At 37.8% G+C, this 23,163-nt stretch overlaps 1 protein-coding gene across 1 annotated transcript; it reads left to right on the top strand.

The window, feature by feature from the left end:
- Positions 1-6,304: 6,304 nt before the first annotated feature.
- adra1ba (adrenoceptor alpha 1Ba) lies at positions 6,305-17,536 on the top strand. Its single transcript, XM_077233462.1, has 2 exons — positions 6,305-7,379; positions 16,824-17,536. Exons 1-2 carry the CDS (start codon positions 6,452-6,454, stop codon positions 17,393-17,395), a joined length of 1,500 nt encoding a protein of 499 aa, XP_077089577.1. The 5' UTR covers positions 6,305-6,451; the 3' UTR covers positions 17,396-17,536.
- The last annotated feature ends 5,627 nt before the right edge of the window (positions 17,537-23,163 follow it).

Genomic DNA, 23,163 nt, shown 5'->3' with positions numbered 1-23,163 from the left:
GTGGCTAATTCGTATGAATTCATTCGACCTCACTCGTTTTTGCTAAATCGTACATATTTTACGAGTTGCCCAATTCGTATGAATTCGTACAAATGACCTACCCCTGACCCCGCCCCTAAACCTACCCATCACGTGGGATTAGACAAATCGTAGAAATTCGTACATGTGCACAGGTCGTATGAATTCGTACGAATTAGCCACCTTTTAATCGCAAATTCGTACGAATTGGTCGTGAGACAGCGTTGGGTTTCGTTGGCAGAAACCTCTAAACTCCACTTCCCTTTGCCAGCAAAAGCCTCTAAGTTCACAGAACCATTCAGAAGACGAAACATATGATTTCAAGATGAATGATTGCGTGCGTATAAGTCGGCTTTCAATTGTCGAGCTGCCTTTTTTTTAATCATGTTTAAAGAGATTTTTAACTAAGTGAAGTTATTAAACATAATTTCGGGAGGAGTACACCCATCTAAATCTTCTAATTAATACCAAGGTATAGAAAAGCCTCTTACCACTTCCCGTTGTTAGTTCTTTCGGCATCCCTCCTATTTTTGCTTATGTAGCTAATAGGCGGGCAATCGGAGCTCGAGTTGGCTAGTATATTCTCTCTAAGCCGCTCTATAGCAGACAGAAACCCAAACTGTTAACCGCTTACGCTAAGATTTTATCATAGACAGTAAAAGAAATGGACACAGCGACCCCATTGATTTCAACGGAGAAAACTGAAGCCCGATTATTACACTTCCTGTCTGATGGCTGAGCGACTGCGCAGGCTCAAACTGAGCTTGACGACAGTCTGACAGTTGTAAATCTTCTAGTAGCTGTGCCAAGATAAATCTGAATCACCTAATTCCTCAAAAACGTTGTTGAAATATTTTGTGCTTTTATGGACTCTCTATCTATGGGCTTCTCTCTTGACTTTATGCCTCTATGTCCCCCCGATTGCCTCATAGACAGTAAAAGATTGCCTGAGAGCTTCTCCTCCTGTCTATACGGTAATGTCTCTATTGTGCGACAGAAGGTCGCGCAGTTATGTCGCAATCGTTAGCCTATTTTTACAAAAACAGCTTCTATGGGGCCATAGCGTAAGATACAAAGTAATGGAGCCTTTTAAACATTGTCGTAGGTGTGGTGATGGTGCAGTGGATAAGACACATGCCTTTGGTGTGAGAGACCCGGGTTCAAATCCACTGTGAGACACCAATGTGTCCCTGAGCAAGACACTTAACCCCTAGTTGCTCCAGAGGTGTGCGACCTCTGAAATATAGCAATTGTAAGTCGCTTTGGATAAAAGCGTCAGCTAAATGAATAAATATAAATGTCGTGTTTCTTTAGAAATAAATAATGGACAAATGAAGTCTTTGGACGCCTCAGATGTAAAGTTATTCGCTGTCAAAGTGACGCCAAAATGAATGGGAGTCAAGGGAATGCTAACCGCAGGTGAAGTTCTGCTACAATGGCGGCTCCCGAGAGGCATCAGTTTCCGGCTTATTGATTACACTCTTGGATTTTATGGTCACACAAACTTGTGAAACAAGATGGAGGAGTATGATGAAATGGATGAACCGGTGGTAGTTTCAGTTGCAGACAAAAGGACCCATAATTCTGTCTGTTCTGAGGCTAAAGAAAATCGTGACAGGATTTCTCGAGTCGTTTTCTTTGTTACATTTTTAATTCTGCTTCCATCTTTTGCAATGTTTCCAGCTGCATCTTTAGTGATTTTGCAACTGTTTGTCTCGTGCAAAGCTCACATGGACAATCACATTTGTTAAATAACAATTTTTGAAAATAAGGCATTTCAATAACTGACTAATAACCTTTTCATTGACATTAAATTAAATTACTGAACCTAAACATAGGCGCCTGATAAAAATGCTCATTTAAAAGAAAAAATGCCAGATGGACTTAGTGGCTTATGCATCTGAAGTTTTTTTTTTTCAGCGATTCCATAGAGAAGAACCTTTTTTTTTGGTTCCCCAAAGAACCTTTCAGTGAACAGTTCTTAAAATAAAAATTTTACCATTGTAAAGAACCTTTAGTGGTTCCATAGATGTTAAAGTGCCACTATTGTGCTATTTTAAAGGTTCCTAGTTTTGTTTTGGAGGACTCCTACAACCGGTTTACATGCATCAAAGGTCAAAAAACACTTTAATTTTCTCACAATATATATTGCACATCACAATTATTTTTCAATGATTCTCAAACGATTCGACCATTACGTTATTTCATAGAGCCACTCGCCAGGCATTTGATGTCCAAACTGCCACAATATGTACAACAACCAACATAATAAAATGTTACCAGATTCATGTTCATCTGTTTGGGATAAAACTGACCCTGCTTTTATCACAACTCACTGGACATTCCACTTGGAAAGTGTTGCGAGACGTGCAAGAAACGTGATATCATTTTGCAGAAATGAGCCTGGATTGGTACTAAAATACCTCAAATACTTCACTTCTCTTTATAAATGTAACAAAGCTAAATCATTGGATTCCATTCAACTTTCTGTTAAAAATAAATATTTTGCATCACAACAGCACATTCTTATGCATAACTATTTAACGTTTTGGCAAAATGATGGTGAATTTGTATGAATCTGTGCAATCGTATTCATACGTTTTCACATAATCGATTCACACCCCATTGAAGGTAAGGTGTAGGGGTGGACTTTTTTTATTATTATTATTATTTTCTAAAAACCATATGCCTTTGTTTAAATCAAATCATACAAATTCACACAAAATCGTCAACTTGTAAAATACTAGTTACGTTTTCTCATTAGATCAGGTTGGCCACAATGAGTTTGATCCCAAAATTTTAGAAAACAATTTTTCTATTTAGCTTTTGTAGTTAATGTAATATTAATACACTTAAATTGTTTGAATTTAAGGACATTTTTGTCTTTGGTCTGGCGTTGGGCCTCAATTTCATGTCCAATTTAAAATCTGAGTCTGAAACAAAATCAGTTACCATTTTATAGGCAAATATTTTTCATCCTTATGAAAGATGAAAAAAACTATTTGGCATCTGCAATTATGGATTCACAGGATGCCGCATAATTACACTTCCTTCCCATACTTTATTATACCCACTTAATTAAGCGCACTGGGTTGCAAAACACCTCTAGCTTTTCTTTTTCATTATCTCTTCACAACAATGAATAGGCTACTTTGGTTCATTATATTAAAAGCAATTCTTTATTCAAGAATGAAAACATATATACTGTGGCTATAATATAAAAGTAATTCATTCAAGAGATTTACTCATAAAGAAATGCTTTCTCTCTGATATGAAGTATATATACAGTCGCTTTGCCATTTGACAGACGCTTCAGCCGCCGCTGTACTGGAAAAAGATGGTGCAGTTTAGTGTGGTCTGGCTGACAGCTCAGCATTTTCCTGCTTTCAAATCTCACCTTTCACTTCAAATCACCTTATGCCATTCATCACCCAAAGCAGCGATGGTATTAAATGTAATCTCCTTAATTCACTTGGAGTGTGTTTGAGCTAATAGTTGGATGGTTTTCAAGAGCTATACAGTGCTGTGGGGTATGTGTGCATGTGTGTATTTACTGCAAAGGTCACACAGCGGCTTGGCCTCTATTTTCCTTGAGCTCAGCACGGACGTCTGGGTTGAAATGCATCAGCCATACATTTGGTGCCATCGCCTACCGACCCATCCACAAAGGATATAACTTTCCCCTTCACGTCACATGCTCTGCTGTTTCCCATTAGCCTCTGGTGAAAGTGCAGTTTCAGACTGTGTCTATATATTTTTTTTTAAATGAACTATCCTTAAGGTTTGGGCTCACTTTTATGCCACTGCAAACTCTCTCAGAGTCTGTGCTCTGAATTTTTAATGAAAAGGCTTATTTAATTTCTTCACAACAAGGATATTCCTGCATAACAGCAGGCTTGTTTTCTCTTTCACAACTCCTACTAGATGTAATTTACTTTGATTTCAGTATAAATTAGTTGACTTTTGGGGGTTTTCATCCATCTGTTTGAGTTATGTTTTCTGTTTCTTGGCGCAAGCCATTAAGTGCTTCATCACTGTCAAAGTATATTCCCGTTTGGCTGGCATTTGCAAAGAGATTGAGTTAGTGGCTAGTTTATAAAATTACAGATGATTTGCGGAAATATTTGGACACTCATGGCGGTCTTTAAAGATGGCACAGCCAGGAGGCATTTGCCAGTGAATGACTTTCTGCAGTTCATTTGAGTAGGACCAGACACATGAAAATGTGTTCTAGGACATTAAATTGGTACTTGTTTTTAGAAACTTGTGGACAAGTGGCATGTGTGACATTTTTGGTATTGTATATCTGCACAGTAAGTCCTTGAGACTTAAATTTGTACCCAGATAGCACCATGCATCAACAACCTTGATATTGTTTGCAAGTTTTCCATATTTTAAATTGTGAATGATCCTAAGAATAGAGCGGTTGGTATGCGTTGGCATGCTGTCCTGTTGACATTGCATTACATTACCTGACAGCACCCTGTGGGGCCTTTAGTGACCCCTTTATTATAATTTGCATGTCACCATGTCGACAAAATAGGTGTAATATGACAAGCTGTTGAGACATTTGTCCTTTAAAACTAACTAGTATATTTTACCTTAGTAGGCTAAGTAATACAGTAGTGAATTATCTTTTCACTGCTTTAGATACTACTTATTTCAGAAGTGATCTTTTAGATTCATCATTACTCTTGACTAGTCACAGTCTTAGAACTGAAAATTAGGCCTACGTATTCCACAGTTTTGCCATTATACTTTATTGTAACCAGCAACGTTCCTTATCTCAATAGTTACAAATGATTTTATTTGTCATTTGTAAATACTAGTCAAAATTGCTAATTTGAGCTCAACGTTATTAAAAATGTAAATACAATTATAATACCACACTGTAAAAAAAAGTTGCTGCCTAAAATTTTTAAGTACAATCAATTTGGATGTTTAAGCCATTTCAACTTAAATTACATTAAACTGAATTTAAAAAAATAGTTGAATATTGTTATCATAAATAATTGATCATATAATTTTTTACAGTGATTTGTCTGATAAATAGTAAATAAACAGGAACTAGTCTATTCAATTAATATAGGCCTATAGGAAAATCGAAGTTTTAACAGTTAGTAGTAACATGTAAAGCTGGAAATGAGTCAACTGGAAGATAAAGAGGGATCCAGCAACACTTGAGGTAAAAACAACAACTTTGTGTATCTATCAAAATGTCAACGTATTTTGGCTTTCAACATCTACGCCTAGAATTTAATAGCACCAGAATTGGGGTAAAACATTAAGTAACGTGAGTTATGTAATCGGATTACTTTTTGTAAAATATATTTCTTTTAGATTTACAACAAAATAAAATTACTTTTTCAAATAAGTAATGCAAGTTACATTGTTTTCCCATTTATTGACTGACCCCTATCCTCATGTTGAGAGAAATTGGGAGTAAGTGTAAACATGATCGTTATTCATTTTGGTACTAGACTAGATGTGAGCATGCATTTACTCTCACTTGCACAAAAAGATTCAGTATTCCTCAAAACGAATTAAAACAGTAAAATGCATACAATATTATGTAAACCTGCAATAACTATTAAATAATGTATATGTAGCCTAATTACTCTTTTTAATCTCACTTTATTAACCAATGTCTTTGCAGCTGACCTTCATTTGAAAAACAAACAAACAAACCCAGCCCAGGTTAGAAAAAGTAAAGTGAGAGTAATGTAATGCACTACTTTTTATAAAAGTAACTTTTTTCTTAAGTAACTTTTTAGGGAGTATAGCAATATATAATGCATTACCTTTAAAGGTAACTTTAATTTAATTAATTAATTACATTTTGTTTCTTTATTTAATTTATTGTGATGCATTACCTTTAAAAGTAACTTTCCCCAACACTGACTGGCACATGATTAGCAAAGGAATAAGTACTAATGACTAATAAAAAAATTAATTAGTACAGTAGTTGATGAAACTGAAAAACTCTACTGGATTACTTAGTAAAAACAAGTATTGGTAACATAAAATAGATGCTAGTAAAGATTTTAAGGTATGAAGGTTACAACGGCTTGCCATATGGGTACAGGTTAATAGGCCGTGTAGATGTACCTCTGTGTCGGGTCTGTAGTCTCCACAGGGGAGGGGGTTTGGTGGTGAATGCAGGAGTGGTCAGAAGCAGTGCGGGAACACCGGGAGAGACACGGCGGAGACCTCAGCCAACCAAGTTTGTGGACACGCACATCTTCAACTGGACTTTGTACTACCTTTACAATTGTGGACATTTCCTATTGCACGCTTGTTGCGCAACAAAACCGGATCCTTTGAAATTTGTAATTTTCATCTGATCTTTTTTTCTGGAATACAGAAATAACAATTTGCGCATTTGAAGGTGAAAACTGCTCTTACTTTGGTATGGAGGTACTGCAGAGGCAAGATGAGTTCTGATACAGATCATTCCGTGAACTTCTTGAGTAATGCTTCCTCCGAACTGTCCGACGTGTACAATTCGAGCTCCGCGGGAAACGGAACCGAGCCGAGCTCATTCAGCCTCAGCCGCGCGCTTCCACTGGGCATGGTTCTGGGCGCTTTTATTGTGTTTGCTATCGTGGGCAACATTCTCGTTATTCTCTCCGTAGTGTGCAACAGGCACCTGCGCATCCCAACCAACTACTTCATCATCAATTTAGCCATTGCAGACCTGTTGCTGAGCACAACTGTCCTGCCGGTGTCTGCCACGCGTGAAATTCTTAACTACTGGGTATTCGGGAGGATCTTCTGTGACATTTGGGCTGCGGTGGATGTGCTGTGCTGTACCGCATCCATCATGAGCCTGTGCGTAATCTCCATAGACCGCTACATCGGGGTGCGTTACCCGCTGCAGTACCCGAGCATTGTGACCGAGAAAAGGGCGCTCTTGGCCATGCTGGGTGTTTGGGTTCTTGCCTTTGTCATCTCCATTGGACCTCTGCTTGGGTGGAAAGAGCCTCCTTCAGAGGACGACACTGTGTGCCTCATCACAGAGGAGCCGTTTTACGCGCTCTTCTCCTCGCTGGGCTCCTTCTACATCCCTTTAGCGGTTATTCTGGCCATGTACTTCCGCGTGTATATAGTTGCCAAAAGAACCACTAAAAACCTCGAGGCCGGAGTGATGAAGGAGCACATGGACTCTAATGAGCTGACGCTCCGGATCCATTATAAAGGCTCTCAGACGCAGGATGACTGCAGCAAAGGCCACATGAGGAGCTCGCTGACAGTCAAATTACTTAAATTTTCCAGAGAAAAGAAAGCTGCTAAAACGCTTGGTGTTGTAGTGGGCATGTTCATTCTGTGCTGGTTACCATTTTTCCTCGCACTACCCATCGGTACGTATGTTTTATTGATTAGCCTACAACCAAAAATCAAATGACAAACTTTTAAGTACAATTACACCTTCACACACCATCTTCACAAGTTCCATTGTCAACAAAAGCAAACATTTCAGTTGAAGGGATAGTTCACCCAAAAATGACAATTTTGACATTATTTACTCACGCTCAACACTCTTCCGTTCAATTTACAGTAAAAAACTGGCAGCTGTGGTTGCCAGAAATTGACCATAAAAAATACTGTAGCAATATTTTAGGTTTTACAAACTTAACTTAAATTTACAGTTATTGACTTATTTCATTAACTAATATAAAATTAATTTACATATCTATTGAAATATTAACATATGTTTTGTACCATTGTAACAAACTAGCATCCACTAATCACAGTGATGATGAATCACATGATGAATAGCTTATCACAAATAGCTTTTCCTCAAGAAAGTTAATATGAATACTTAGAAGCTGCATAGAGTCATTCACACAAACACTAAACACCATCACGGTCACACACTTTAAATTTAAAAAATGCAATTAACATTAATTTAAAAACATTAATTGTAACATAAAATCTTAATCTACATAGCTGTTTTGAAAAAACTAAGAAAAACTATGAAGAAACAAAAAAAAACTTTTGTGAAGAAACAAAAATACATCAAATGTGAAGTGTCAAGCAGGGATTTGTGGGAATGTCAATTTACTTTTTTCCCTGTAAATGATACAATGACTTTTTCCAATGACTTTTTGCTCCGCTTTTTCACTTCCAAAAACTGTAACTTTAACAGTATTTTACTGTAAAATTACATTAAATGTACAATTAGATCTATCACAGTTATTAACTGTAGTACGATATAGAAACTTTCTGTTAACCAAATAACAGTTTTCCAGGGTAGCATTTTTACAGTCTTTTAGCATTAAAATATATTTTTTTTACAGTAAAGTTGTTCCAAACCTTTATTAGGTTTCTTTCTTCTGTTGAAGACATTTTGAAGAATGTTGGTTAACCAGACAGTTGACGATAGCCAATGACTTCCATGGTATTATTATTATTATTAGTAGTATTTTATTTATTTTTTTATGGAATGAATGGCTATCTATCGTCAATTGTCTAGTTACCAACATCCTTCAAAATATCGTCTGTTGTGAAACTCATACAGGTTTGGAACAACTTGAGGGTGAGTAAATGATGACACAATTTTCATTTTTGTGTGAACTATCCCTTTAAATGTTTCACTTGTGGTTCTGTGGTGCTATCCTGCATGTAAATGTAACAATATTTAATATAATTTAAATGTGAAAATAACAGGCACTGATTTAAACTTAACTTACATTTTAAACTGTATTTAAGACAGACCAGTACAAGTCAAACAGTGGTTTTAGGTTTATAGAATAGGCCTGTATATGTTTGCTGCACTTTATATCGTAAAAAAAAGTAGATTTTTTTTTTGTCTATAAAAATTCTGTCCCTGTTTGAAAACTGTGTCTTTAGAACAAGCTTTTTGGTGGGCAAGTGTGTTCTACCAGCCTGATCAAGGTCTAGTGGGCCCTACTAGAAATTACATTTGTAGTTTATAAATTGCAGCAAACATATAACTTGGCTATAAACTTAAGCTCAAGATCTGTTCCACATTTAAATCAGTGCATAGCTATGTTCAACATTCAGCCATTATTTGCATTCATCCTAATTATATTTCTAAACACAGAACCACACTTGCATCACATATTTCATGCACAAGTATTATTGTTGTGGTAAAAAGGAGTCCAGGGCGTACGATTAGAGACAGTCTGCCCCATTATTTCATTAGTGTATTATAAGAGATAAAGTTCAACCTTGTTGGGCAAATGAGAGTCAAACTCATGTGACATTACCACAATAATTAGATTTTTATAAATATTTGTAGCAGCATGCGTCTTTTATGGAATTTATGGCCAATTAAAGCCGTTCCTGAGGTTGATTATTAACAGTTGAATGCATGCTAAATATTCTTGTCGGCTGTAGAACCATGTCATGTAGATTTATTGCACATTATCACACTTTTAGAGAGGGAATAGGGATTATGTAAATATATTTAGGTTTTTTTTAGGCCTTTCTTACTCTTTCATTGTGGCACTTTGCTGGATTTGCTCCATGCATTGCAAGAGACCATGATGTAAAATAGGTTTAGCATGCTAAATTATATTTTAAATTATATATTAATAGTTCATTTTGGTTTAGTAGTATCTAACAAAACATGAAAGTGTATTATAGACAGTTGTGGTACAGTTGCACAGTCACGTTGCTATTGGCATGATTTAAAATAATCAGTAATAGTAAGATTGAATGTCAAGATAGTGCCACTTCTGACACTTTAGAATGTGGTCATGTTGCCAGGAAAAACTACACGTCTCCAGCTCAAACGCTTGATTGGTTAATTCAGGTTATGTTTGTGTTAGCCATCTCTGTGCTCTCAGTCCAAAATGTCTTAAACTGTTAGAGTTCAAAACTGTTTACTCACAGAAAAGAATAGTTGAGTTCTGTCATGAATGAGATCCAGTGGAACAGATGCAGAAGGTTAATTTCAAGGACATAATATATCACCTCACTTTATTTTTTTCTTTTGCAATATATTCTAATCACTGACAATGTATGAAGCCTTGACTCGTGCGCTGGTTTGAATTGAAAGCGACGTCTGTCATGTTAACCTGATGTGCGGTCATTTAATTTACCAATGGATGAGTTACAACAGAGCTGGAAGCTTGCTGTGGTCTCCTGGTGGAATGCACTGGAGATGCCAATGTCTTCAGTGGTCTCTTATTCCCAGGCTCACTCCCTATCGTAACCCAGAAATTTCTGATGAGGTGTGGGAATATAGAAGAGGTACCATTCCCACCACAGAAAAATCTGTTCAGAATTTAATCACCCTCCTAGATTCACTTCATGACCTGTAAGTTCAGCTCCCAGTGACCTTCTAAAGGGTCATATTAGCAGATGGGCAGATATGTTTTTCCTGCAAATGAGTAAGGAACTATTTTGAAGGCAAATATGTGTTTGACCTTGAGGAGTTAACTTCCCCTCTTTGAGTAGCCTTTGTTTTCATATGCCATGCTATGAATTTTGGAGTGAATTGGTATATGAAAAGGTTGCATTGCATAAAAATTTGTTCATGATGGTTAATGTTCGCAGACAACGTTTGGGCTATGATCTCTAAAGTCTTTTTTTAATCACAGATTAAGTAAATAGCAAACAAATCAAATCTGTCATGTGCGGCGAAGTTTCTCAAAGTGCCAGCTGGACAACAGAACTGAAAACGTCTCTGGTTATGACTGTAACCCTAGTTCCCTGAGTAGGGAACGAGACGATGTGTCGAAGACACTTTGGGAACGCCCTGCTTGATTTCGGCTGAAACACATGTGTCAACTAGTCCAATAGCGATGTTGAACCAGTGCGGGTGGGTGACGTCATGACCAGGAAAGTATAAAAGCACATCCGGTTTAGAACCGTGCTAGCTTCGAAAAAGGCAGAAGCAAGTCAATCACAGGGATGTAGGAAGTATGGCTAAGTGACGCATCATCTCGTTCCCTGGGAACTAGGGTTACAGTCGTAACAGCCAAGAACCTGTCGTGCTAAACTGCAACGACATGAGAACTCTAGACCCCGGGGTATCCATGTCTAGGTCATAAAATCTGACAAACGTAAGCAGCGAGGACCAGCCAGCTGCATCACAAACTTTTTGAATAAACACCCAAGAAATAAGGGACTTGGAGGCTGCCACGCCCCTAGTAGAATGGGCTCTAGTGGCCAAAGGTGAAGGCTGGCCCAGAACCTCATATGCAAGAGAGATAGCCTCGACTATCCACTTGCTAACCCGTCTGCTTGGATAATAATAATAATAATAAAATAATAAAAGCAGCTTCTCAAAGCCCTGTACATAAAATCACAATCAACCGGAAAAGACAACAAATAAAAGTTAATAAAAACAAAAGCAGCAACATTAATAATAAAAAATAGCTGTAAAGCGATCACGAAGAGACATCAGCAGTCAAATGCAAGTTTAAAAAAATGTGTCTTGAGAAGAGCTTTAAAAATGCCAAGAGTGTGTGCTTCCCTTAGTTCAGGAGGGAGAGAGTTCCAAAGTCTAGGAGCGTAAACAGAAAAAGCCCTATCACCCATAAATTTTAGATGTGTTTGTGGAACAGTTAATAAATTGCACTGTGAGGAACGCAGTCTGCGATTTGGAGAATAAGTGATTAATAAGCCAGATAAGTATTGCGGAGCTAAGCCGTGTAAAACCTTGTATGTCAGCATCATGATCTTAAAGTCAACACGGAACCTGACCGGGAGCCAGTCTAAGGACTTCAAAACTGGAGTAATATGGTCAAATTTCCTGGTTCCCGTCAGGATCCGGGCGGCAGAGTTCTGAACATATTACAATTTGTTAATAGTGGTTTTTGAATGCAGGAAGGCCTTTCTTAGGGGGCCCAAAGCATACCAATTTTATTGATCAGACTTTCTCCACTGGGCAGATCTGTGGACATAAGTATTCAGTGCTCTCACTGAACAGATGAGGTTCAGTTTCTCCTGGTCTAAATCCTTGAAGGGAGGAGGACAGAATGCCTGCAGTACGATAGGCTGTGGTACATTGGTTGGAACCTTAGGTACGTAACCAGGTTTTGGATAGAGGAACGCTTTGACCATCCCGGGTGCAAACCAAAGTGGACCGTGCGTTGTATCCTGAGACGCAAACAGATCCACCTGTGCCTGGCCATAAACTCCCCAAATGTGTTCCACCACCTCGGTGTGGAGCCTCCATTCCCCGGGCCTCAACCCCTGTCTCAACAGGATGTCTGCTCCTATATTCTAATGTCCCGGAATATAGACTGCTCTCAGGGTGAGTAACTTCCCTAGGGACCACAAGAGAATCTGGTGTGCCAGTATGCATAGTCGGGGAAAACCCCTTGGTCTAGAGCCACCACTGTAGGGGCCTCATGAACAGCAGGCCGAGTGGTATAATGTTGGACCCAACAGCCTTTGAAACTGTTTTACAATGAGTGACTGGCCTAGCTTTATTTCTTTTAAAACTGTGATGATCGAAGTGACACGAGTAGTTGAGAGCACGGCCCTCATTGTCACTGAATCCCACAAGACACCAAGAAAGTTGGTCCTCTGAGCTTGAGAAAGTACGCTTTTCTTGGCATTCAATCTCAACCCCAATTTCTTCATATGTGCGAGAACGACATCTCGATGCCGAACTGCCAGTTGTTCCAATTCCGCTAGGATAAGCCAGTCTTCTACATAGTTCAGAATACATATGCCCTGCAGCCTGAGCGGGGCTAGAGCTAGGTCTTTGCATTCTGTGAACGTGCGGGGTGATAGAGCTAGACCAAATGGAAGAACCCGATACTGATAGGCTTTGCCCCCAAAAGCGAACCTTAGGAACTTCCTGTGTTGTAGAAGGATGGAGACATAGAAGTATGTGTCCTTCAGATCTATTGTGACAAACCAGTCCTCGGATCTGATTTGAGGCACAATCTGCTTCAACGTTAGCATTTTGAATTTAAATTTTATTGACTGAACGATTCAGAAGACGAAGATCTAAAATCGGATGCAAACATGAACTTGAGTGCTAAAAACTCTGGAAGAAAATGGTTAATTCCATGATCTTGATAGCTCTTTATGTAGGTCTTGGAAAAATGGAAGTCCCCTTGGTGGAGTTACTGAACTAGATCATAGAAAGCACTCGTCTAATAGACTTTTGGGATGAGTGCCTGGCTTCTCGGCTGGCCATTCAATATTCAACTTTTGGCGCTTTTCCACTGGATGGTACGGCTCGGTACAGCTCAGCACGGTTCGGCTCGGCGCGGCAGGGTTCAGCTCGCTACGCTTTTCCACTGCGTGGTACGACTCGGCCCGGCGCGGCACGGCTCGGTTCGCTTTAGCTTGGTTTCTTTTCCACTGCAGTTAGTACCGCTTCAAAGTGGATGGGATTATGACTGATCGTTATAGTTTATCCGCTCCTCGGCAACCAACAAGAGGAACGTCTGCGCTTCTCGTCCACTGACCACGATTCAGCCATTTCTTTTTTGGAAGTTTTTTTTCTTCAAGCAAGTCAAGCAAGTAGTTTTAAAACAGGTGCTACAGCGGTGGCTGTTACTGGCTATTTAAATCCAGCGGGTTTGATGTCTCGCAAATACAATGACGCTGGTAGTGACGATTCTGTCTGTCTGACCAATCAGTGATCTACAGTGTTTCCACGTCACATTTTAGTATCGGTACGGTACGCTTGGAACCTCAACAGAGGTGGTACCATTTAAAGCGAGCCGTACCATACCGTACCATGCAGTGGAAAAGCGCCACAAGTGAGCCGTACCGAGCCGAGCCGTACCGTACCGTACCATGCAGTGGAAAAGCACCACAAGTGAGCCGTACCGAGGCGAGCCGTACCGTACCATGCAGTGGAAAAGCGCCAAGGCGTGCTGTACCGAACCGAACCGTACCGTACCATGCAGTGGAAAAGCGCCATTTGACATAGCACGAGACAAAACCTCCACCAGCTCCTCATATGCTGTGGAAGAAGCTGGCGTTTCTTCTTCCCCTATTTCGATGCACAGCACATCTAGTTCCTTGCAACTACACAGCTGAAGCACCGGTGCCTCTTCCGGAGCGGAAGGAACCGCGGGGCGGGCTTCCAACTCCAGAGAGAGAGCACCGGATCTCACGGGTAAAGGTTGAGAAAGGACGGGGCCTGTCTCAAACCCTGCCGTGAGATCCATTTGCAATCCCCACGTTAAGAGCTTCCGTGCTGCCTCGGCAGCAGCAGGGCCCGAACCGTAGGGAACGCTCACCTGAACACCCTCCTCAAAGAATGACAGGCGAGAGCGGAGCGTGCTAAGCGGCAGCCTCTCACAATGCTCATAGTCAACCCCCTCAAAGGCTGACAGAGCATGCTCCGCTCCCAAACACATCACACAAAGTTTGTGTGTATCCCCACCCGTAAGATAATGAGGGCAGGGAGAAGCACACTACTTGAATGATTGTTTGGACGCCATGATAGATATATATGAAGCTGTATGGTTTTCGTGACTAAATATAACAGACAGTTTGACACAGAGCGCTTGAAGCTAGCGCGGTTCTAAACCGGATGTGCTTTTATACTTTCCTGGTCATGACGTCACCCGCCTGTGACATTCACTCTCGCCAATGGACTATTTGAGACATGTGCATCAGACGCAATCACGCAGGGGCGTTCCCATTCCTCGAAAGGGAACACTTGCTTAAAGAAACAAGGCTGCTGAAATATTGTTTGTTGACTTCCTATAGTGCAGATTGTCTTAATTTATAGATGCTGTGGCTTAGAGATGTCTGAGTGACATGTGATTTAAAGAAGAAAGAGGTGAGAACATCTTAGCGTAATGGAATAATTCACTTACTGGCAGAGACAGAAGCTGACCGCAGGGCAAGGCTTCACATCTGTGGCTCTTCTTGAAGTGTGGTAATGAACCCAAATCTCCGTCTGCATTGTACTGATATACCATAGCAAATTAAACCAATCGTCTCTCGCTTCAGTCATGCATCCTGTTCCTCCGAGCAAAAAAAAAAAAAAGTCAGAGGAATTATTGAAAATATAAAACATAAACTTTCAGTTGAACAGAGTTATGTCTTGTTGGCTTATTTTGTCTTATTAGTAAGATCAGACCAGAGTGAATGAGACTTGAGCTAAAAAAGGTTACGGGCTGCAAATCTGGCATTTACAGGCATTTATTAAGATTGAAAACGTGGTAAATTCCTCAGGGAAGAGTGAGTTAGTAAACTCATTAGCGGAAATGAACTACTGTCAGAGTCTGGATGAAGCATGATGGATCTGAGTGACCTTTTATTTAATGTTTTAGCAAGGGAGCATAGAAACCTGAGAAAGATTTCAATTTTAAAAATGGCACCAGAAGTGCATAAATAGATAGTTGGTTGAAGGTGGAGTAAAATTGTAAAAGCACTATAAATCTTCCTTTTTGAGGTTTTGGAATTTAAGATAAGATAACCATTTTAATAAAAGCTTACAGAGTGCACAGCAAAGAACAAGTTATTCAAATTATGCTCTTTATGGCAGGATGAGAGTGTTCAAAAATAGACTGGTTTGAAGACAGAGAACGAATTAATGCTGAATTAGAGGCTGACCAGAAAAATATTAATCTCAGGAAACCAGTCAAGATCATATGGAATATATTATTCCACCCCAATATCAAAACACATAAGGAATTATATTTTGCTCAATTTTCTATTATTAATTTTTATTATTTAAAATTATAATACTGTTTATATAACTGTGCAAAAATCTTCGGCACATTAGTATTTTCACCCCCAAAAATGTTCTTACGCCAGTTATTTATATGTCTTTTGTTATAGTGTGTCAGTAGGAAATATCCGTTTACATTTCCAAACATTCCTTTTGCCTCTAATTGTAATAATCCAGTGAGATTTTTGTATGCACAAGGAGTCTAACAACAGCGGTATGATCCACACTGATCCATCTGATCTCAACATCATCTTGTCTGTCTGTGAATACATGAAGAAACAGAAAAAAACTAAGACAGACAAAATCCAGAAGAACTGTGGCAACATCTCAAAGACGCTTGAAGAAACCTTCCTGTAAAGCTACCTGAAAACTGTGCAAGTGTACACTGTCAAAGCTGTTTTAAATGCAAAGGGTGGTCACACCAAATATTAATTTGATTTAGTTAACAGAAGTTATTTGATAAATAATATCTCTTTATTACAATATTTTTTAAAGCATCCTCACTTTACAGCATTTTTACACATGTGCCTAAAACTTTTCCCAGTACTGTTCCAAACTGTTCCCTTTGCAGGTATGTTTCTTCAATCATGGTTTGGAAATGTAAATTGATATTTCCTACTGACACACACTACAGCAAAATATATAAACAACTGGCTTAAAACCATTTGTGGGTGAAAATACTAACATGCTAAGATTTTTGCAGTGTGTATATAGATTTTTTTTTAACCCTCCATTTGCTAAAAAATCTAAATGCTAATGAATAATAATAATAATTATTAATAATAATAAATCCATTATTAGTGTAAAGTAAAAAAAATCTAATGTCTGTAACAATGTGATAATATTTGTTGTAGTGCCTTTAATGCTGATTTTAAGGAAACAAAACAAAAAATCAAGTATATGTTCACATAACGCTAATGAGAATTGGGGATATATTTATTGTCAAGAAGATTAAAAGATGAACCAAAAAAAATCTTGATGGTTTTGATTCTTCGAGTTCTTTGAAGTAACACTGCTTATTTAACCTTGAATGTGAAGGAAGAAAGATTCTAGATGCGTTTCTGCAGATACATGTGAGTTGGTAATGTCTGCCATCTATTGGTGACAGATGAAACAAGTCTACGCATGTAGATTGTTCACACAAAAAATGACCTCTCGTTTGCTCTGTTTGTAGGGTCATTTAACACCAGTTTACGACCTCCTGAAACGTTCTTCAAAGTGATCTTCTGGCTGGGCTACTTCAACAGCTGCCTGAACCCCATTATTTACCCCTGTTACAGCCGTGAGTTCAAGCAGGCCTTCATTCGGATCCTCAGGTGCCAGTGTCAGCAGAGGAAACAACAGGGCTGGAGGGCGTACAACTACCGCGTCCAGACGGGCTCGGCCATGCAAGTCTACACAGACACCAGCTCCATTTGCATGAATGGCAGTCAGCAGACCCTGGCCCCAACGCACCCCAGCCCAACATTATTCAGCAGAGTCGTGGGCTCTCGTCCAGCATCAGGCCTTCTTCCAGGCTGGGGTCCCTGTACCTCATCTTCCTCTTCCTCCCTATCTGGGAGCCCTTTTCCTGGTATGATGAGATCCAGCTCTAGGGCGACGAGTCCCTGCGAATCTAACAGGATGGCTTCGCTATTCCCCAGTGGGACCAATTCCAAAGGACCTCAGCATGCCAATGGACAGAATGGGAAGCGAGACACAGAGCATGAGCCAATATCTAGAACCGCACCTGAAACTACTATCTAGCTTGGTGTCAAGAGTGACTTACATGCCAGTGATTTCAGTCTTTCAGTTTTTTTCCGGACAGATCTGATACATTATTGTAGATGTGAAATACATTGGGCTTCTTGTCATGCATGCCTACATTGTTTAATTTGAGAGTTGCAGTAGCTATGTAAGGGATAATGTAAAGTCAGCTTGTAATTATTACAAAACAAATCCCAACAAGGTGATCAGGACGCAGACGTGAATAAGTAAATAAATACGTGGACTTGATTTGAGTTAATTATTTGATCATTTTATCTGCTTATTGTCTTAAAGCTTCTGCTAACAAAAAAATAGTCCAGGGCAATGTACAAATTAATTGACCTAGCCTAGCAACAAGGCGAACAATATTACAGTTCATTAACACAGACTTCACAAATTGGCAGCTAAGATGCAAGATGGCGGCAATTGCGTTTGTGTAAAATGAGAGACAGCGAGAATGACAGCATGAAATAATGGTTTTACACTGAGCAGTCTGACCCCATTGCCATGCATGATAACGAATATAGCTGGCACTATGTGTGCCTGTCCACTTTTTCAGCAGCATTGGTTCCAGAAGTATTTTTCCTTATATTTTCCCATAGAGATTTAAAAAAAAGTTATAAGCCATGAACCAAACCAACCAGCTATTCGGTGAATCACAACACTACAAGCTTTGATTTGATAGGGAAAAAAAGTATTTGGAAATCGGTTAAAAAGACAAAGGTACTTAACGGCTTTAGTAAGGGGAAAGAACTACAATCCCATGAAGCAATGCAAACGGCATAATCGACTTAAAAACAAAGGAGAATATTGATTATATATATATATATATATATATATATATATATAGAGAGAGAGAGAGAGAGAGAGAGAGAGAGAGAGAATACATTTTACGTTTATTGCAAAATATGCATAATCAGTGTTGGGAAAAGTTAAGTAATGCGGTACGATATTGCGTTACTCCCTAAAAAAATACATTGCATTACTAAGTTACTGTTTATGGAAAATAATGTGTTGCGTTACTTTTTCACACCTGTGCTGAACTTGGTTTTATGTTTTTTATAAAAACAAAAGTTCTATTTTTGGCAAATAAAGGCCCGTTCACACCAAAAGTGAAATGAATCAAGAGAGTAAAAGTTCAACACTCTTATTTCAGCAATAGAAACAAAACAAAAAAATTAAACACAAATGTGATGTCTATCAAATTTGCTTATTAGTAATAAGCAAAGAAATTGGTTAATAAAGTGAGATTAAATACATAAATATTTAACATAGCTTTTTAATAGCTTGCATTTTACTGATTTATTCATTAAGAAATAGTGAATCTGTTTTTGTGCATGTAAGATGAGTAAATTGCTCACATTCAGTCTAGAACTACAATACCAATCATGTTCACACAGCGCACACAACGCCTCTGCACTTACTCACCATTTTACTCAACACGAGGACTGGAGAGCTGTCAGTCAATACAAAGGAAAATAAAGTAAACTGCGTTACTTATTTGTTTCTCTAAATTTAAAAGTAATGAGTTACTTTACTCGTTACTTGAAAAAAGTAGTCTGATTACTTAACTCACGTTGCGTATAATTAGTTTGAAAGACTGACTCTGTCACGTCATTCGCAGCGCTTCATGGGATTGGGCAGGCATAAAAAAAGTGGTTTTAGAGAATTTCTTTGCAGAATCCAAGGTAATGTAGTTTTGCACCAGGAATTTCACGGTCAGACATGATTATTTACAAAAAACGCTGAAATCATGCAGGCTGAATATTATAACAAAAGCATATCATCGATGAACACCTCGTAGCTCACAGAAAGTCTGCCTTCAAAGGTTTATAAATTTGTTAAAAATCAATACCTGTATTGAAAAATATGAATGGGATTTTTACTTCCGGAACCTAGCTGTTGCACTCTATAAATGAATAATGAATATGAAAAAATAACTTTGCTAGATTTACAAGGTTATTTTTTGCAGAAATACATGTCTGTGAAAAATCTGGAATGGAAATCTGGGGTTATACCAAAATTAGCATTTTTACAACCATATTGTATATTATTGTGTAGATACTGTTTTAAACGAGTAGTTTCTGAAGAGTCTATATTTGGCCTGTTTGATTGTAGTAGCTATGATAGTAACGTTTGCATGAATAAAGGGATCAGCCCTGCACCTGGACTTACTGTGCACAGCTGTGGGCAATACTGATACAACTCAGTATGACTTGCTCACTGGTCTGCTCACCTCCTTTATTTAAATCCCTTTTTGATCTTCATGTTATTCAGGTTGTGTCAGTTTTATAATAATGCTTATTGGCCTGGTCGAGATTATTCTGTTAGATTCACAGTTAGAGATAAATCCACGACGCCTCGTGATCTCCAGTTCAATAGGTGAAGGTGTTGAGGATGTCAGGTGTCTAAACTGGTTTTGCTTTTGGGTCATTACAGCACACTTTTTAACAAATGAATGGATGGCATGAAAAGCTTATGTTTGACTGAACAATTCAAGGCACAAACCAACATATTGTATGTGCTCTGAACCTGCAAATTGGATTTTTTCAAGGTGTAAATGTGTTATACAACAAGACTTTGTACTTAAAAAGAAACCAACAATTGGTTCTTCATTTACCATTACATTTCTAACATTTAGTGGATATAATAGGAACATATCTTTCAATTTCAATTTCATTCAGCCTTACTTTTTTTGTGCAAACGGTTATTTTAAAGGAAACATTAGTGCAAAAAGAGAAGTTGTGAATTTCTCCTGGTATGTTTTTACTATTAGCCTATAAGTGGACCATATAAAATGTGTCACCCTATATTTAAAGTGTTATATTGTGTGCTATAGTACATAAATACTTATTGTTTTTCCACTCAAGTGCATAATGAAGAAATAAATTTCATTTGTGAAGGCCCCTGTTGCCGTGATTTTGTAAGTTATTGTGTTCTATTAAACAAACAAACAAAAAAAACATGAAAGTCTTTTAGTGTCTGCTTGACATAAAAGTTTTAAACTGATACCAAATGCAAAACACATTCAAGAATGTGTATTAGGGTGTTTCATATGCTACATGATGAGCCCTATTGTATCCGTGACATTTACATATTCACATTACACTTCATTATCTCCTTATATGCAGGATTGCAACAGCTATACTTCGAGTATGTTCAAGTTATGGTGTGCAGCATGATATTAAATTTAATATTAAAAAAGAGTGTGGTCATGATTGTAAAAACCAAAGAGCACCTTAATTTAAATTTTCCTTCTTTTTATATAGATGACCAAGTCTTAATTGTGGTAAATAAAGTAAAATACTTGGGTCACATCATTAGAGATGATTTAAATGATGACGATGATGTGCAGCGTCAGTGCTGTAAGTTGTATAGGCAAGCTAATATGCTTGCTCGTAAATTTTATATGTGTACAGATAATGTTAAAATAGCTCTATACAGGGCATACTGTAGCCTACTTCTCTTTATACAGCCCACTTGTGGTGTAAATATACAAATGCTAAAATGAGGCATTTAATGATGTGCTAAGAAGGTGGACAAGTGCAAGCCAAATGTCTGTATCTAATAATGTATTAACTTGCATGCTGACTTAAGGAAGTATATGTATAATTTCATATGTCGGTTGAGTGATTCCAAAAATAGTATCATAATGGTCTTAAATAATATTACATTAAGTGATACGAGGTATTTTTCCTGTTTCTGGAGACATTGGAATGAAAGTTTGTATGTCTTTTAAATTTTATATGTTGACTGTCAAAATGTATGAAATGTACTGTCAAACATTTATTTTCTTTTTCTTTTGTTTTTGATATGGGCCCATGGGTCTGAAATAAAGAAATATACAATTGAAAAAATATTAATCTCCAACATGCGCTCATGCAACAATGTCTGCTCGCGTCAGCACAACACGCATACGTCGTGGTGCTCTTGTGAACACGTGTTGGAGATTAATGTTGTTAATAAAGTGGTAAATTATATTTTTTGCGCAAACAAAGCACTCGCACCGCTTTCTAAAATTGAGGTTAAACCACTGGAGTCACATAGATCACTTTAATGATGTCTTAACTACTCTTTGAAACTGGTAGTTGCGTAGACTGTCAATGGAGGGAGAGAAATATCTCAGATTTCATTTAAAAATATCTTCATCTGTGTTCCAAAGATGAACGAAGGTCTTACGGGTTTGGAACAACACGAGGGTGAGTAATTAATGACAATTTTCATTTTGGGTGTACTATCCCTTTAAACATACTGATGATGTCATTGCACTTTCTTTTGCACAAGGAAGGAAGGTTAATGAAGACAAATCTACAGGCAAAACACTTTAGTTATCACACTGTCGTTATTGTTTTAATGCAACTGCAACAGAGCATCACTTCCCAATAACATTTGATATTTGTCTCCTTATTTCTGTGACTCACTTCTATTGGCACACTTCTGGCAGCTGATTGTAATGATTTATTTGATGGTCTGCTAGACATTTTTAAAGTTTTTGTGTGAGTATGTGTTGCTTATTTTCCCCTGAATGTCACGTTCGCCTCTGTTTCTATATTTAAATTTCACATCACATGTATCACAAGACCTTGCATGAGCATTCCAGGATGTCACACAGACTTCTGTTACTATCTTTGTCCTTCTCTGTCCTTTTATTTTCACTGTTGTCAGTGGAAAACATGAAGTCATACACTAAAAATATGGGCTTATATGCTAAGTTTCAAAGTCAATTTATTTCTATCAGTGGGTTTTAGGATCTCTTGCTATGCCAGGATCTACCAGGTGGCCCAAAGGCGAGCCAGACAGAGACACATTGCAGTATGAGCCAGAACTGTCTATCATGTCACTCTCTCAGCTCCTCTACACATCACGCTGCCCAAGTGAGATCTCGGAAATGAGAGAGGAAGACTGCCAAACTCTGTCTGGCTTCATATTAGTATTCCTGTTCTGCTGGCCTTAACCACTCTTGCACACTCAGGGTCAAAAAAATAAAGAAAAGAAAAGAAAAGAAAAGAAAAAAACACAAAATACAATAGCTGTGCTATACAATAAACAATGCGGCCCATATTTCAAAACATTGTCATGGTAGCCATATAGTTTCTGCAAACTGATGTTAGAGCACTGATAAAAGCTTTATATTCTCAGCCATAATATAAACATAATGATTTTGAAGCACAAATTGTATTTGTTTGCTTAAGTATTTATATATTTACATTTAATTGTCTCCTAATATTTGAAAGACAATCAATCGTAAAAAAAAAAAATATTGTCTCACTTTACCTGATGTAACATTTTAAAATAAAATTAAAAAAAATCAAATATTTCTGTCATTTTATTTACTTATGTATTTATTTAAAAATTGTTTGTCCAACTTTACCTGATGTCCCATTTTACTGACATACATTAGTATTGATATATACTGTGTATTTATTATTAACATAAAAATCATTACAAACATGTATTTGTTTGTTTATTTATTTATTTACATTTAATTGTCTCCTAATATTTAAAGCACAATCAATACTGAAAATAATCTGTCCCACTTTTCCTGATGTCCCATTTTTGCTGATGTACATTATTGGTATAATTAAAATTAAAATATCTCAAACAATGGACTTTATATTCATTCATTCATTGAAGCTATTGATTTTGGTCACTATGGAAAATGTTTGTAATGATGAAGACAATCCAGATATATTTTAACGTTTATGTATTAGTGATTTTAAATATCGCTCTTAGATATATTTACGTACGAACTCCTACTACATATCCCA

Source organism: Siphateles boraxobius, unplaced genomic scaffold, assembly GCF_051911475.1.
Source record: "Siphateles boraxobius isolate OS27281-9 unplaced genomic scaffold, OSU_SipBor_1 18, whole genome shotgun sequence".
In the NCBI taxonomy this organism is placed as follows: Eukaryota; Metazoa; Chordata; class Actinopteri; order Cypriniformes; family Leuciscidae; genus Siphateles; species Siphateles boraxobius.
The sequence above is the reverse complement of the archived record's forward strand: the minus strand, read 5'-3'. Positions and strand labels throughout refer to the sequence as shown.